The 18817-nt window shown below is 39.6% G+C and overlaps 1 protein-coding gene across 2 annotated transcripts; it reads right to left on the bottom strand.

Annotated features, from left to right (window-relative positions):
* Positions 1–3043: 3043 nt before the first annotated feature.
* LOC119737188 (sushi, von Willebrand factor type A, EGF and pentraxin domain-containing protein 1-like) lies at positions 3044–15421 on the bottom strand. Of its 2 annotated transcripts, none has more exons than XM_038211365.1 (8): positions 15067–15421; positions 11565–11819; positions 9376–9507; positions 8204–8347; positions 7451–7711; positions 6858–7094; positions 5689–5839; positions 3044–5103 (listed from the first exon to the last, which is right to left on the bottom strand). In XM_038211365.1, exons 1-8 carry the CDS (start codon positions 15122–15124, stop codon positions 4974–4976), a joined length of 1368 nt encoding a protein of 455 aa, XP_038067293.1. In that variant the 5' UTR covers positions 15125–15421; the 3' UTR covers positions 3044–4973. The 2 variants fall into 2 exon arrangements, with proteins under 2 accessions (XP_038067293.1, XP_038067292.1); XM_038211364.1 differs by having other exon boundaries at positions 3044–5106.
* Positions 15422–18817: the final 3396 nt, after the last annotated feature.

An 18817-nucleotide genomic window follows, 5' to 3' on the forward strand; every position in this document is an offset into this window, starting at 1 on the left:
TACGTCACGCATGTTGTTCATTCCCTTGAACTCTTTCAGTATTTAAAAACCAAGCTTAAGATGTTTCTTGTGTAAAAGATATGGATAAGGTTTTATTATTGTTGTATTCTTATATGTTGATTTTTACTATTGTGATTTTAAGTTTCTTTAATTTTGATAGTGTTATTATGATTTAACAATTGTTCTGAACTTGTAATGCGCACTCACTCTATATTGAAATATACATGTACAAAAGCAACGTGGTTAAACACAGACTGGTTTCTTGACAAGTTCCTGAATACCCATTGAAAATAACGCACTCCGAGGGGATTTCCATTCGTGGTATAGTGGGGCAGATAGCGGAAATATTTTTTTATTTGGGGGAGGGAGGCGATTGCACTCTTTAATGATAAAAGCATGCCAATTTGGCACACAGTCAGATTGAGAAAGATATTTGGCTATAGAGCCATCGCAAATGGCTCTATATAGCCAAAATTTTCAAAATGGCTGCCATTGCCTGTTTTTCAACTTATATTTTTTCAAAGGACAAATAAACCAGCGATGGCCCTATAGCCAAATATTTTTCATGACATACTCTGACTGTGTGCCAAATTCCATGCTATTATCATCAAAACAATGAACAATCCCATCACCTATCTGCCGATTATACTAGATTTTGAAACAAAATAATCATATTTAATATTTGTGTAGCCATAATAAAAAAAGGAACATAATCTTTTTCGATTATCACGATTTGTTTTTAAAAGCATTCAAGTTATTAAGTGCTGAAATATGAATTGTCTTCATTATGTTTAATTTATCGACTATGATGATACTCCTCTTTTGTTTTTAAGAATTTAGCGATTGGTTTGTGTTACGGTTAATATTGTTTCTGTCGGTAATTGTACCATTTTTCCTCTATACCTGTAAAGAGTTAGCGTAAGTAAATGGTTAGATTGAGTACACATGACTACAATATCCTTTATCTTTGGAGAAATGAGAAAGATTTGAATACAATAATCACAATCGTGAAAGGAAATAGTTTTATATTTGATATTGTATACCTTTGAAAGGATTGAAGAGGGAGAACTATTGATTATTTGAAATAAAAAAGAACGATTTTTGATACAAAGTTGACAGATTTCTGTTAAAAGAGGATTGTCAGTTATCTTTTTTAAATTATATTTATTATTATTATTATAATAGGTTTTCCCGGCTATTTTAAAACATTTTGCATTCAGATTCACCAACTCCAACATTCAATTTCGTCCGAGAAAAATTTAACATGCTTTTAACAAAACCAATTTAGTCATTTACTATTCAATTTCAAAGTTTGGTAACCCTTTTTAGGGGTCGAGAATATTTGTCATAACAGATCAAATCCGTCTACCTGTTGCCGAATGGCAGCATTCAGAGATCGAATTCATCTCATATAAATCAATATTAGACGAATTTGAATACACCGGGTCGAAAACGTGTGCTCATTGTTTGAATTTGTTTGGACTAAATTTGAAATTGTCTGACAAAAGACGAAACATTGAAAGTGCACTAAATCGTTGTTGCTGGACGAAATTGAATATAAGAATCGATGAATTCAAACGAAAACTGTTTTAAAATTTCCGGGAAAGCCTATATTATTATTACACCTGTTAATGGTACCTTTGGGTGGCATTTTGTGGTCATTAATGATACCTTATGGAGACACCGGACATTAGGGAGACATTTCAGTGTCTACCTAATGTCACAGCTCCTATTTAGAGGTAGACTTTTAGGCTCGATTGATTGCTCATGGTCCAATTCATGAAATAAACCGAAATTCGCGGGTGAAGGATAAGGTAAAATTGGGGTTAAGTAACATTAAAGATGAAAAAACTTGTTGTACACAAGTCTATGGGCCAAGTGACCCATTTCCTGTAATATCATCACCATTTTTTTGGGGGGGGGGGGGTTTACTTGAAGTGCCCAATCTATTATGGCACAGATATTAGCTTTTTGTATTTCATCGACACAATAGAATGATACGAAGCACTCGATCTGAAATCTCAATATTGAAAGCATTGATAACATGCGAACCTTTTTTCCCATGCTTGGATTGTACAGAGAAAGTGGGGACTATTTTGCTTTATTGCCCAGTTTGTGCCCCTCCCCATTCCGTGACAGTGTTCCTTAATGGTGCGAAAATTTGAGGTGGTGCGGCAAAAGAAGGGGCGCTGTTGTAGCTACCGCTGAAAATTTGAAGGAGAAAACAGATTGACGCGCATGATCAAAATTTGATCGACAATTTGGGGTTTTTTTTGGGGGGGGGGCGGGGGCCTTACAAAGCATAAAAGCTATATAAATATATATACAAATATATACATATAGCAAAGCCTCTTCTCTTATTATGAGGCATGTACAATATGGCCTCATAATCCAAAAATAAAAAAATTTAAAAAAAATTATATATAATTTGAAATGAAGCAAAGGAACAGTGGTGTCATTATTTTGCAAGAAACCAACCACCATTTATTTCTAAAGAAATGTGCATGGTTTTTTTACCTCACAATTTAATTTATCCTGAACCAGCAACAACAAACAAAACTGATGGGTAACATGCACTTATTAGGAAGAAACTATTTTAAGACAACCGAATATGCAGCAATAAAATCTGTATATATATGAAAAAAGTTAGCATAACTTCAAATGACTTCAAATCTACTTCGTTTATACACAATAAAACCAAATAACAGCGGTGAATCAATCATGGTTGTGTGAATACATAGATACATAACAGGGTTGAAGTATAGTGACTCAGTGCAGGATTGCTTTAGGAAGTATAATGTGCTCGAAGTATCCAACATCAACCACATGCAAACTGCGGTATTTATGTATAATTACCACAAAGGCAACCTTCCTGTTTGTTATTTTTAACAATTTCTTTTCAATTAGCAACCATACATATACTACTCGGTCCTCAAAACATAAATGCACTCAAGTTAAATGTAAAACCACAGCTCTCCAACACAGCATTCGCTATCAAGGCTGCAAACTCTGGAACGGATTGCCATCTTTTATTTCTGAAGCGAAACATTGTATAGAAACTACCTGCAAGGAAATTGATTTTGTTTATTTTGTTTAGGCCTATTACTACTTTACCACTCTCACAGTGTTTACATTGTACATTGTTTTATACATACATTCTTGTCTTTATTAAGTTAATGGAACATCTTAGGTTGGGGTGGGGTAGTTGGGTACGTGTAACGGGAACACTTGGGATTTTCTCTCGGGGGGGGGGGGGAGGTGGGGGTGGGGGGGGTAAAAAGGGAGTGTTTCATAAGTCCTTGGACTTCTTACAACTTCCTTATAACTTCTCTGCTTTTCATTTATCTTTGTTACTTATCTTTGTCATTTACTTTTATGTTTTGTTTATCTATTAAGTTACGTACTTTATATGTTTTCATTATGAAGTTATGAAATAAACTAGATTGATTGATAGAAAAATTCTGAGATGTGCTCACTGGCCTTTTTTCAGCAGTATTGAGTATGTTTAGGATCATGCAAGATTTTCTTGCTCAAATTTTGTGAAGCTGAAATTTCGTGCAATTGAAAAGAATCATCAAGTGCTTTTCGTCATAAAAAATTGTGTCCGAGTACAAAATGCATTTTGAATAAAACATACAAATCATAAACAGATAAACAAGTTCTGAGATGTGCTCATTGGCTCTTTTTTATCAGATTTGAGCAAAATGTTCTTGCTTAAATTTTATGAAGCTGAAATCTTGAGAAATTGAAATAAATCGTCAAGTTCTTTTCCTAATAAAAAGAAATATATGTCTGAGTACAAAATACATTTTGAATAAAACATACCAATCATAAACACGTAAACGAGTGCAAAGTGTTGCCAGAATCAGCGGTAAGGGAACGTCATTGAAAGAGGGGCATTCACATTTTGATTATGATGTTTCAAAAAAGTCTTTTCAAGAAACAAAGGGAACAGGAAAATTCCGTAAACGAGGAGGGCACCAATAGATGGCGCTGTTCGTATCTGACAATCGTGTACGCACGTGTTTCTATGTCAATTTCAATGGCTAAAATGTTTTCCTTGTGGAATTACCACGCACAAAAAAAAACCGGCGGGAATTTGTTTTTCTCGAAAGTATGTATGCTCGTGGGAGAGGATATTGGGCCTGTATGCCCCCATGTCTCCGATCCCAATCGCTCCCACCGTGTCTGCATGGGCCGAATGTAAGTGATTCGTGTATCTAAAAATCATGCTTGAAAGATGTCTGTAGCTGTTGTGTTATAAGTTAAATGGAAAGTGGATAGTTTTTCCTGAAAGTTTGAAACTTTAAAAACCATTGCTAATTCTGGTTACACTCGAGATATTACTGTAAATCACAAACCGATTAATAGCTTAATTAAATAAAGGCGTTTAGCGGTAAAATAATTGCAAATGTAAACTGTGTATATGACGTACATTTAGCTGCAAATAAACACAAGGATTTGAAGCTCCATGCCAAAAAAAGTGTAAACAAATAAAAAACAAAATTAAAAATGGGAACTTCAAATTCCATCAACAAAATCAGAACCCGAAACTGAAAAAGCAGAACTAAAGCAATCTTTCTTTTCTTTATTACAAATCTTCAGGAGTCGTGGTGCATTTACTGCCCCTGCCTTCTCCGCTATTTAATAATCAATCAATTTCCTACAAAATGGGTGGGAAAAGTGAAAACAAAAATTACACCATTTTTCGATCCAGTAACAATTGGGGATCGCAGGAGGAAAAGCAATTCCAGCAGATATTCTTAAGACCTCATAGTTGACGGGCGTGGTCAAATGGGCCTGGTAATGATGAAAAAAACTGGTATCAAACAAGGTACTGATAACCTGCATGTTAAATACATCGGATTTTAAACGGATGGTACGGTCAGATATCACGGTCAGGGGGGATGGGTGTGGTTAAATGGGTGTGGTCAGATCTTCTGAAGGCAGGGTCAACGCAGGATATCAGATGTCTAGGCAATCTCTTGAGTCTTTTCGATGGGTGGAGTGGAATAGCGCGGTTCCTCGGCAGGCAGGTGCTCATTCTTCAAGATACGCATGCCGCCGCAGGTTGAAGAGGAATCGCCATTGTTGATGCTCCTTCTGCTGTTGTTGTTGTTGTTTTTTACAAAATAAAAATTGAAAGGAAAAATTACCACATACCCTGAAATCTTCTGTTTTATGACCCTTTAATCTTTTATAATTATTAGTCGTCAGTCGAAATGTTTACTCTGTTCCAATTTGTTAACACTCGTAGGAAAAAGAGAAGGCAATTTAATTTAAGATCCAAAATACAAGATTTGAAAATTTCAGACGATCGTCTTCAACATCGAAAAACATACTGATCGATCTAGATTTGAAGGTTCATTTGTTTAAACTCTGACACGACTTTTAAACTCGTTTGTCAGTCAACTCAAGATAGCTGTTCAATTGCTTTTTTTTATATAACCCACAAGATGACATGGTTTGATATAATACATGTTTTCTTGGTAAGGATAACCAAACCAATCGTTCAGTTTTACACAAAACTGTCAGGCAGGCAGTGAACCAGTTAAAACTTGCATTTGTTTCCTCCTTATTATATATCCAGAAATAAGAGATGTTTTCCCCGCTTGTTTGCACTGTATAAATTCCTTCAATTGAAAATAAATACTTCCAAGAATGCAGAAAGTTTAAGGGAGTTCCTACCGTTTGTTGTACATGTAGAGCCCGATCGACATCACGACGGCCAGAACGACGACCAGTACCCCAACGGGGATGACAATTTTCAGTGTCAAGTCCTTGGAATGCTGTATGGGATGCTGGGGTCCCTGTATTGGATGCTGGGGTTTCCAGGAGTCTAAAGAACAAAAAAAGGACGCAACACTAAATACCACAGATCAGTTTCATTAGGAGGTTGGAGTCCATCGGGCGATTCACAATGCAGTGCGCTACCAAGAGTTTGCCATGGAGAGTCATTTTTTCAAGTTCACGGTCGACAAATCATGGTCCAATTGAATGAGTATCAGCAGACGACTTGAGTTATTTTGCTGTAGCTTGGGGTATATCGTTCTGCCGCCTTACAACAATCCCATATTGACAAAAAGCAAAGAAAAGGGCAAACAAAATACTCGAATCAATCATATGCTTTGAAACTACTGACCAGAAAAACGAACAATTTCAAATGTCCCGCACTGCAAATTTGTCGACCATCTCCCCTAATATAATGCACTGGGAAAAATTAACTGTCCGTGCAAACTCTTGGCTGACATTGTGAACAGGGTGATCGTTTTAGACGATTTTTGGCTAACTTTTACAGATTTTTTGTTAAAACGAGTTTGACAGAAACTTTGACAGAATGGATTTTTTGGGCAGATTTCTGGCAGAATTCTGGTTTAATTTTTATATGGGGATTGGTGCGCGCGTGTTGCGCGTACTGCGGGATGTGGCGTAGAATGTAGCTGTGCCGGTGAAATGTGCATTCAGGACTTATGAAATACCGAATCACTGGTAGTATTGTGCATGCTTTCGTGATGTTTTAATATTCAACCAATAAAACGGTAAACAAAACCCGGATTTCATACGAGTCCAAATTTCATGTGACACTGGACCAGCCAGCTGATCTCTATCAACCGTTTAAAACCAGCCATGTGACGGCCTCTCGACCAATAGGAATGGGTCAAAGTTCTGTCTTGGGTATTTGTGAAAGAAAACTAGCAATGCAAAAAGTGCGCAGAACTGCAGTTACCGTAATCAAGGTTTGGATGCCTCGGATAATTTTCCAACCAGCTTTATTCAATTATCCTCTGAAAGTATGTCCTTGTAAATTGCTTCTTAGATTCGATATTTCTCCAAGACGCAGACTTTGACCGACTTACCATGGATGGTTATGGTAAAGGAGCAAGATGCCTCCAAGGCAGAGTCATCGGTGTAGCGGTAGCGGACCGTGTATGTCCCCGGACGCAGACGTGAGCCAGACTCCATGGATTGGTAGGTCAAGCGGGCATGGCCGGAGGAGCTAAGCACGGTAGGCATGTCCCAGGTAATCACGGCGGATGACTCGCCGCTTGACAGCCAGTGGTCGATGTCAATCGGGCAGAAAATAGATGGAGGCTCTACGGTAGAACAGAACAGTTTTGTCAAGAGTAATTATCTCTATTTTGTAAAATGGGAATGTAAATTCTAAAAACAAATGGCAACCTTTGACATCTAATTCGTGGGTCCGAGTCCAACCTGAATAAGCTTGTATTTTGGACAGCAATCAATTTACAGCGCTTTTGAAATAACGTCAGTGGGGGCAATAAAGCCGATGGTTCGAAGGTTCCTTAGACCGAAGATTCAACAGATACCGGCATTACAACTGGGCAGCAACTTGGAGTGCACTGGCTTCCCATCCAGGAAGGAAAAAGAAATGTTTGCAGTTGCTGTGTCGTATTTTCAGCCTATTGAATTGAGTTTAATCCAGCCTTACCATAAGCCGTGACTCTGACATGGAACGAGCAGAAGGCAGTATTCCCTGCCGAGTCGCGGGCTTCGTAGTCGATTAAATGGGATCCAAGGTGGAAAACTGAACCAGATCGGGGGCCGAAAATCTGGACGGGTTGAATGGTCTCACCACTGTCGTCTTCAACGTGTAGTTCAGGCCAGGTCACCCTTACCCCGCCATTACTAGCAGGGATACGGCGAGCAATGTCTGCGGGACACGGGCGAAATTCTGGAGGAGAGTCATCAACTGCAAGAGGAAAAACATAGCCATATTTAAACAACTGGATTGGCGCAGACATGTTCACATCCATGAGAACAACATTTCTCTTGTTCAGGACACGAAGAATAACTAGAACAGGCCTAAACGCAGAGCCCTGCACCGGTAGGCGGTGGGCATTGGCCTGGCCTTTCTGTTCTGGCCTTACCGATTATCGGTTTTTCTTTCTTTGTGTAGCCCTGACCTAGAGCTATGAGAGAAACCCTGTGAAAGGCGATTTTTGAACAAAAGATATATCTCAGTACTCAGGAAAACATGTGTTAAAAAAAGGAAAATCTTCTTAGTGCAGAAATTTGCTGGTCTCACAAAAACATTGCTTAGATTTAAAAAAAAAACTCAGCCAGCCAAACTAGTCATATGGTTAAAAGTACTTGTCGATGGTTCTCGGCTTCTGCAGGTTCTTCTTCTAATTGAACAATGCCTTCATCTTCAAGAACTCCAAGGAAATCATGAGTAACTAACCTGTGGTTGGGCCGGGCGTTGTTGCAGGACTGTACACGTCACAGTATATGCCCGTGTAGCCTGGCGTGCATCTGCACTCGTACCAGTCTATGGTGTCGATGCATGTAGCGCCATTTTCACATGGTAGAAAACATTCAAATGATTCTAGTAGAATAAAAAATCGGATGTGTCAGTTACTTTTTCAAGTGAAGAAAAAAATAAACATTCATATCCATTTCGTTATTTTCTGATCTTTCCTGAAGTGAAAATTTTTCTTTTTTTCTTTTGAGGATTACTAAAATTGGTCAGTTCCCATTTCGTAACAAGAGACATGTTATGAAATAACTCTGCTTAAATTGACAAAATTCCCACAGATTTCCATTAAAGTCGAATCTGATGTTGCGATGTCATCAGTATCATCAAAATTTAAGAAATAGTGAGGGGAAAAAAACGTTTGCATTGGTAAAGTCAGTTTGTATTTCTGCTTACAATTAAAAAGAAAATAGAGGGCCTGATATTCTAGCTTTAGCAAGGGCTCCTTCCTGCCTCTGAAGAAGTCCTTGCTATCATTGTGAAATAAAAGGCCATTCTAATTGTTTTATTTTAAAAAAAAAAACACAATCAGTTCAGGAGATTTCAGCTCATGGAGTTGTGAAGTACAGACATTTGCCGGGTACAAAAAAAAACTGTTTAGAAAAACCAGGTTACCAGCCAAACTAGTCATGTGATTTATAATGCTTGTCATTGCCTCTCAGCTTGTTTGTGCTCTTCTTCTAATTGAACAATCTACCAAGAAAGAGTGGTCAATCAGCAAGGGCGAATCCAGAACGATTTTTTTTTGGAGGGGGGGGCAACCAAAATTTTGGTCTCCCAAAATGTGGGTCAAAAATGGCGGCGTGGGGTTCGGGCCCACTGAAGGGCCCCGAAATTTTGTTTTGGATTCTAGATGCTCTGTGGTGCGATCTGAGGAAATTTCTGACCACTTTAACCATTTTTTAAGGAAAAGATGGTGGTGTACGCACTGACTGTCTTTATTGCGACGTCACTTAAAAAACTTTTTTCGGGGGGAGGCGTGGCCCCCGTTGCGCCCCCCCCCTCAATCCGCCCTTGTTAAATCGGGTCTATTAAACAACAATCGATTCAGTCGATACAGATTCTCATGATTTTTAAAATGACCTTTTCTCAACACTTACCAGGTGGGATTTCACAGTTCGTTCCGCTGAACCCGGAATAGAGAGCACATGAACAGGTATATGAATACGAGCTGGATGAAATGCAGTCGCCGCCATTTTGACACGGAGCAGATTGACACACGTCAATCGCAGCTGTAAGAAATAGTAACTATTACTTATCGCAAAAGTGATGGGATTGTCTTCTGTATAGAGTTAACTGTTAACTCTATTTTGGATAATGGGGATGTAAATTCAATTTTCTGGTTTTTGGGGGGCAAACTTCGGTTTCCAGTGACAAGATGTCTTAGACAGGAAGCTATGCGTTCAAGTATACTACCCAAGAAAGCTTGTGTATTTTCATCTCGCTATCACTTAGACAGCAATGGGTATGCAACACTCTTAAACTACATTGGCGAAGCGAAGAAATCAATACTCAAAGATCGATTATTGCTGATTATTTTCCAACTGCCGATTTATCTTGCTTCTCTCCAACCAGCAGTATAAAAATGATAAGTTGCAGAACAACTTGCAGTGGAGTGGCTTGCCACTCGGAGGGAAATAGAAATATCTGTCAATCGCTCAGTCATACTGTGAGCCTGAAGTCCATGTCACACAGTGCCGCTCTCTAACCCCGTGCGTGATACGATGGTCACTACCAAAGAAAAATATTGAAACGTGGCTGCAACGCGGGAAATAAAAAAAAAAATTATGGCTCCAACCTTGGATCCCAGACCACAATCTGTGTGTGTTCCCCGTCCTCGTCCCGTCCTTGTCCAGTCCAAGCCGTGCTCAGACAGTTCTATTCAAGACAAATGTGGCTCACACTCCCGTCCACACCCCTTCCTCGTCCCGTATATTAAAGCCGTTGACGTCAAGTCTATCATGTGATTAGTGCTATCAACGGGCGGAGGTCTTGGTATGGGCGGGGTCCGCTCACAAGTCCGACGCTTCATAAGTCCGACGCCTCATGGCGTCAGACTTAGTAGGCATACAATTTATTCATTCCGCCTCATAGGTCCGACGCCGCATAAATCTGACACAGCGTTTGTCCATTGTCGGACTTATGAGGCGTCGGACATATGAGGCGTTGGACCTATGAGGCGTCGGACTAATGATACGGCCCCGTATAGGTACTGTGTAAGAGCGGCACAGACGTAGGAGACCCGTGAATGAAAGACGGTCCCGATGCAGCTTCGTGCTTGTAGTTCTCACAACGATGCTCTCCAGGCCGTTTGAGTTAAGTCCACGCCCGACCTTGCAGCGTCCTTACCCTGTTGTGAATAGGACGGGAGAGTCCCCGTTTGTTTTGAACATGCTCAAAAGAGTCGGGGCACTTTGCCGTTCTGTCAGGACAATCCAGTGTCTAATTCACGACCTATGCAGTCCCCCACAAGTCCCCAACACGAGCGTCCTGACTCCTGAGCAGTTGCCGTCAAGTCCTCGTCCAGTTTTGCCAAATCTACGGTCGTGACACCATCGGGATGCCAGAACGGCACTGTGTGACAGGGGCTTTAATGAATTAAGTTTAATTTAAACCATTGCTATGACGTCACACTATTGTTAAAAGTGTGGATTCGGAACTACGAATCTGTTACGCTGGTCACAAAGTGTGGATTCGGAACGAAGAATCTTTAGTGAAGTGTGGATTCGGAATTACGAATCCACACTTTGAACACGTCAGACAATTGTTCTCCATAATGAGCATTAATAGGACCATATGCGTGAAAATTTCCTTCCGAAATTACCAATGCATCTTCACTGCCAGATTGTCCGCCGTCACTGCAAAATCTATTTCGAGTCAGAAAGAAATCATCGTCTGACCTATATCAATTTGTCGACGGAAGGAGCCGGGACAAATGTTGCAACCTGACGCCACTTTTTTCCTCCATATATCATCTCAATGAAGGGAATTCATGCAAAAATGATGATAAGACATGAATCTGGGACTGAGAAATATTTCCAATTTTGTTAGGAAATACTTTTAAAAAAAATTCTTGACTCTCCATAGACTTTGTACACAATCGCGGAAGTGGCGTCAGGTTGCAACATTTATCCCATGTCTTTTCATCTCCACTCACTGTTAATGCCAATACTTCTTTTGACGCAAGTGTGGATTCTTAATTGACAAATTCACTCGGCGCTTCGCGCCTCGTGAATTCTTAAAATACGAATCCACACTTTCACGTGTATTCTCCTTAACCGAGTCTTACCATATGCCTGGATTTCAATATCGAACGAGCACTCAACAGGATGTCCAACCCGATCAGTGGCTTTATAGATGACGGTGTAGAACCCGGGCTCGAGAATGGAACCAGACTGGGGGCCGAATGTCTGGACGGGTTGAGTCGTTTCACCGTAGTCGTCTTGGACGTATGGTTCCCGCCAGGTGACATTTACACCGGGCTTAGTATCAGCGATACTGTGATACTGGTCTGAAGGACACTGACTAAATTCTGGAGGCCAACCTGCGAGAGCAAAAACAAATAAGACAAATTAACCATAATTCGACGCCATTTCTGAGGTACAAATACCGAATTCTGTAAGACTGTGTGGATCAACAGAGGAAAAGCCCAAAAAAATCATATAACTTTTATTTCAGTTTTCTATTGTCAAATTCAAGGGCCCATGAAGTGAATATTTCTTCGGAACTTATTTTGTGTCAGTTTCTAATCCTCTTTTAAGTGTATGAAAACTAATTAACATCCCTTTTTGGTTACTAATTTTACTGAAAAGTGCACTTCTTTCAACATTTAAAATTTGCCATGATTTTCCAGACAACTGAGGGCGCTGTTGCCGCGATGTCATTTCAGTAAGACACTGTTGGTATTTTTCTTCTGTTGAAATTGTGAACCCAAAGATTTGCCCATTGAAACTATTTGTGAGAAAAGTTTGCTCATTGGCTTTCTGCCATGAACTGACACAACAGAGAATCACTAATAAAGAAAGAATGAAAGCTGAATTAAAATACGTTTGCAAGCGTATCTGTACAATGGTACGCGTACACAATGCTTGCCCGGCACAATGTAGATATGGCCACGTCCATTACAACCACCTCTATGTGGCTACTATATGGCACGAGAAGTCATTAAATCAATGCTTTAAGTTCAAATTGAATTTTTTTTTAATCCACCAAAATACTAGTGTTTGTAATATTATATTCCTTGGTCAACTATTTGCATGAGTTTGAACTGGGAAACCAATGCCTTTTTTTTCATATCGCAAAGCAGTAGATGAAATAATTTTAAAGATATAATTGACATCTGTACTAGAAAATCAATTTGAAAAATAACTGATATATGAAAGTATTGACTATCCGATCCCATTGGATGACAATCGGTGAGAATTGCTTACAATGTTTTGAAGAATTTATTGGGAGGGGGAGGGCAGGGTTTTGACTCACCCTGTAAAGATACCTTATGATAATCTTTAGTATAGTCCCTAAATTGTGTTTTGCCAAATCCGCATAATTTGTGTATCCTTACATGCAGTACCGAAGAGTAAGGATGTGCATCGGGTCGGGTTGACAAGTCCAAACCGACCCGAAACATCAGGGATATAAACCGAACCGAAACCGACATTAACTCCCTCAAACCGACCCGATAGTGCGCTAGGTGACCACACCACAATCGGCTGCAGTCACAATGACTTGTCAGTAATATTGTATCACCTGAATGTCTCAACTGTTTCGGTTTATTTCAGTTTGTTTCGTTTTTTTTCAAAAGATGGCTAAACCGACCTGACCCCACCCGAAAATGTAAATGGTAAACCGAAACCGAACAGACCCGACCGGAAGTCGGTTTCGGGTCCTGTCGGTTTCGGTTTCGGGTTTGGTTTGCACATTATTACCGAAGAGCATATAGTTTGCTCTTTATGCATGGACTTTGACTCATCACCAAGTTTGATCACGGAGTCAAAAGGTGATATATTTCTATATATTTCCATTGTTTGAGATTTTATTTGAAAAAGCATATTACATACAAGTAGTTCATGCCGTATTCCTGCCGGGTTTGGTTACAACTAGGCTAAATAACCTACGAGTTGGAACGCTCGGAGTCACGCTATTTTTGCATCAGATTTCGTTCGTCATGCATCAACGACCAGCTAGCTAATTTTGTGCTTAAGCAGCTCTATGAAATTGGCCAGCCGCTGCTGCTCCAGAGTTAAACAACAGTGTCCGGAGAGTTGCCCCCCAAAAATAACGTAAAAAACATATACAAAGTAAATAAAATAATAACAAAATAAATAACAAAATTACAAGAATAATCATTCGGAGACAAGATAAGAGAAACGTAGTTAAAATGAAGAAGCATTAACGATATTGAAATACAGTGTGTCTTAGAAATGCAAACTGTTCATTTTAAAAGAAAAAGAAATTACTGTTCAGTTGCATCCTTACTCCGAGTATTAAGTTGAGATAAGAGTTGTGAGTAAACAAATTCCCACAAAATGCAGTGATTTTTTTGTTTGGTAACACGGTGCATTTGGAACTGTAGGAAGGAACAAAATGTGTATGCATTGTTTTATTCTGAACTGAATTTTCTTTGTCAGAATTCACTAAATTCAACACGAATCGCCATGTGAATCATGTGATGGCATGAATATTAAGAAGGTGTTCCGACCAATCAGAAGGCGGGGCATCTAATTTGGGTCACAAGAGCATACCATTTCCGTGTTTAACAATGGCGGCCAGCTTCTGGCGTTGTAAAAAAAATCGAGGTGGTTAGAAACATAAATACGAAATAGCTTTCTTACGATATTTACGATCTCACGCACACGACATTTTTTCTAGATACGATTTCATCTTTCGCTTGATGGCCGTCAAAAATGTAGGAGGTTTTCGTCGTGGTCGACGAAAACGGAAATCTCACTGTTATTATTTTGTCGATTTGTCCCAGGCATATAAAAATCGTAATCCATCTTTTGCTAAAAAAAATAGTGTCTTGATGTGTGCATTTTTTGGATCTTTGACGATCCAAAACAGCTTTGGTTGTATCGATCAGGTGATTTTTTTTTTTGCATGAAAAGCGCGAATCAGGCTGAAGCCCTATTTGCGGCCATCGTTTTTGTTGCGTTGTAGCCATTTTGTGTGGACGCGTCGACGAGAATGCGAGTAGCTGCAGCTCGCGACACGGCAACCACTGTACCATCAATATCTCCTCTCATATTACATCGGCGTCTTTGAATAAGTACTATTTTCACATATGCCTACTGAGCGCCTTATAAAGGCTTTGTATTACACCTGTTAATGCTACCTGAGGGAGTCATTTAGTCGTTAATAATTATACCTTGAGGCAGACACCAGACATTTAGGGAGACATTTCAATGCATCCATGTAATAGCTGTTATTTAGAGACCAAACTTACCGTCGGAAATACGCTAGATCGACTGCTCGCGGTTCAAAACATATATACTGAAATTCTTGGGGTATATAGATCAGGTAAAGTTGGGGTATTTTACATTAAAGATTGAAAAACAGTTGTACCCAAGTCTGTGGAAATGTCTGCCAGATAACCAATTTCCCGTCGTTATAATTGTCACTAACATTCACGGCCAATTTGCTCATTTCGTTTGTGGCTGGGTACGTATTCATTTATAATACGTATATTTATTTAATACTTGCCCCGCACAGAAGGCGCCGGCATGCCGTCTTTTGCAAGGCGTTAAGAGAAGAATTAACTCCGGCTCGCCTTACCGGGCTTACTGTTGTCTTACCTTGCCCAAGCGTTCCTGCCACCAGACAGAAGACAGTCACCAGACCAATGGTCATCATCTTGTCCTCGGCCCGGGCTCTTACTGTACCAATTCACGACCGGGGTGTTGCCTATTACAAAAGTTCAGACTGTACATACAACCACTCCGTGCTAGCTTCAAAAGCTGTCTGTTCGTACCACTCCGCTGCTCGTGCCTTTTTAAGGCGCACCTGTTCACTACCGTCCTGTATTGAATCATATAGGTTGCTATTGTTGATGCGCAGTGAAAAATTGAACTTGTCCGAACCATCAGCGGTAACCGAAATTTCTCATCCGACTCACACTGGTGAGGTAATTGGGAATTTTGCACCTGACCCGCTTACTAGGAATTCACTCAAAAGCGGAACTTCCGGCACGTAACGTCATTTCTATTTTTTTCTACGGGTTTCCGGCGAAGTTATTTTGTTTATGTTTATCTAAGCTTTAATATACACAGTAAAATTACAGTCCTTTTGACACAGCAATGTCCGCTTATGCTTGATCCACCATAAATGGTTTATGTCTCATCTCAACTGTGATAAGACCCAATGTATGGTTGCCACAAATCCGTCTTCGCGACATTTCTTGTCAAATTTATCAATCCAAATCGAGAATGCTGTCATCACACCATCCAACACTGTTCGGAATCTTGGCGTGGAATTTGACTCTACAATGGAGATGGACTACAAGGGCGGATCGGGGGGGGGGGGGCAACGGGGACCATTCCCCCCCCCCCGCCTCACTCCCACCCCCACCCTCACCACCACCCCAAAAAAGGATCCCATTTTTTTATAAAGTGACGTCGCAATAAAGACTAGTCAGGCACTGCGTACACCACCATCTTTTTTTTCAAAAAAAAGGGTTAAAGTGGTCAGAAATTGTCTCTTATCGCAACACAGAGCATCCAGAATACAAAACTTTTTCGGGGCCCTTAAGCGAGCCACGAACCGCTTGCCGTAATTTTTTGCACCAACATTGTTCGCTTAGCGCAGTCACTTGAAGGATTCAAGAATTGTCTCAAGAATTTTCTGTTCGATCGTGAACTGCTTCCACTGCTTTCACTATGAGTCTTTGTTTTTGTAACTTACTTTTCTGTTAAGCGCTGTAATACCTTATGTGCAAGAGCGTTCTGTAAATGCTTATTTTTATTATTCTTATAATAAAAAGATCAAACATGTAAGCTTATGGTAAAGTGTCATATCTCTCTATATACTGGGTGAGTAAAAAAAACCGGAACCCAAACCCCCAAATTATATTTCATATTTAAAAAATATGTATCACCAAAATAATGAGGATGGAAAGCCAATTTCTTCAGCTACTTTTAGATGATAAAATTACTGAAATTGCTCAATCTGTTTAAAAAATATCACCATTTAAATGCGATGAACCTAAAACCTGCTTCGTTCAAAAGAGCAACTTATTGTGTATTCTGACTGTTTTGGAACAACAAAGAAAATGACAGAGAATACTTGTTTCAACAACTGTAGTATTTTTAAAGACGGGACATTGTTGAATATTTTTAACTTTAAACTGAGGTTTTATCGCTGGTGATGTTTAAAGACAATTGCGAGGACGATTCTTGAAATCGCATTTTTGGACGAAAGAGGTTTTAGGGTCATTGTGTTTAAATGGTGATATTATATGAACGGATTGAGCAATTTTAGTATTTTTCTTATCTAAACGTAGCTTATGCAATTGGCTTTCCTGTCATTATTATTTCTGGTGCTTCATATTTCTTTACATATGTAATACAATTTTGGGGGTTTGGGTTCCACTTTTTTGACTGAACCTGTGTGTTAAGATGTATCTTATAACAGTACCCTACTCGTTGAGTATGCTCCGAATCAAACAAAACTCCGATTTTTTTTCAAGATTTTTTTCTTGAAGTATGAGTCATTGTCCCACCCCTGTCAAAGAAAACTTCCTTTGAAATCAGTGAAAGGTTCCGAACCTGCTTCTGGTGGTCCGACTTGGTACCAACAAAAGTAGAATACCACACACATGCGTCGGCTGCATGATTTACAAAAAAAATCAGTCTTTACAATTTCCGCACCTGCCACCTTAAGCCTTTGTTTGGGGAATGCAGGATCGTTGGCATATATTTTGTTATTCTCCCTCCTAAAAAAAAAATCCTTTTGGCTTTCTTGGTCGAAAAGAATTCCCCCCGGGCCCTTTTTCGTAATCCATGAAGTCTGAAATCGAACTGTACAAACCATCCGCAATATGCAGGGGAGTTTATGGGCTTTTCGTTTCCTCCACAGCAAATCGACAAACATTGATGGAGCCAGATAATAGCAATACCAGTGAAGGAACGCATTTCCAATATTTTCCCCAGAATGCACCTTGCTCCCAGAATGCAATGAGGCAAACAATGTGACGTCATGATGTCTCAGTGACGTCAGGTAGTATCTCACCACTTAGGTGTTAGAGTCAAAGGAACACAGAGGCTTACGCATTTCAAATCTCGACGTTGGACCAGTGAGGAATTTGTGTCGTGCGCCATTATTCCTAAGATTTTTATTCCCCTTATTTTCTGGCACAAAATGCAGTCTTGCCAAAACACTCAGATGTGAGCCCTATTACATTAAGAAATAAACAGGGACAAAATAAATGAAAACTTATTTGGTTTTATTTATAACTTTGTTGTACTTGTATATATCTTATCTTTTTTTAAGTCTCGATTATCTTCAAGATTGAAACTAATGATATACTATCGGCTATTTTGTTGTAATGTTTATAAATATTTTAGATAACTTTCCCACTGCGTCACCTGGCTGGGCTGTTTCCTGTTTTACTAGAAATCTAAACATTGCTACCAGTGAGGTATACATGAACTTGTAAATTGATCATTGTACCCCAAACTATTGTACCCCAAACGAATGAAAAGCTACGAAAATTTTAGAAGGTCACTGAATTCGATGTGGGCCGGGGCGCGAATTTTCTTTTCCCAAACTACATCCACATACATGGTTGTTTAGCCCACTACGATACTTTTATGATACGTACGCAGGTATACAGGGTGTTTCAAAAAAAAAAGGGAAACCGAGCTTATTTTGTTGATTTCTCGGGTAGGCCTATGACTAATTACTTAGGAAAATGGTAACCACCATCTGTTACATAACCATGTCTTCTTTTTCTTGACACTGGGAACTCCATTATACCGTCACGGATGACTGAGCACTGTTGATGTAACTGAAATGCCAGAAATGGCTTTGTACCACATGCACCATAAGACCAATTGACAGTTTTCAGCATGGTGAAAATAACACAATCTAGGACGTACATTATCAAAGTCATTTATTCAATTGCTAAAACATATCAACTAGGTTCATCACTGTCTCCATTAACCCCACTGTCCTTCAACATGCCCCCATTTCTTTCAACGCAAATCTCTGCCCTGGTTCTCATTGCTATACGCATTTCTGATAACGTATCTCTCTCTGATAACTGCCAATTAGTCTTATGGTGCATGTGGTACAAGGCCATTTCTGGCATACGTCAGGTACATCACTTGGTGCTCAGTCATCCGTGACGGCAAAATTGAGTTCCTGGTGTCAAGGATATTTTTTGAAAGGGAAATAGAGTCCAAACTTCATTGCGTTCAAATTCAGTTCCCCCCCCCCCTAATTTTATGTTTTCTTCTCAAGTTTTTAGAAAAGTAAAGTCCAAAACGCCATAGCGTAGACCCTTATGCGGATGTCGTTTGTGAGAAAAAAATCACAGCCGGGGCGCGT

Source organism: Patiria miniata, unplaced genomic scaffold (genome assembly GCF_015706575.1).
Source record: "Patiria miniata isolate m_02_andy unplaced genomic scaffold, ASM1570657v1 HiC_scaffold_3, whole genome shotgun sequence".
NCBI classification, from domain to species: domain Eukaryota; kingdom Metazoa; phylum Echinodermata; class Asteroidea; order Valvatida; family Asterinidae; genus Patiria; species Patiria miniata.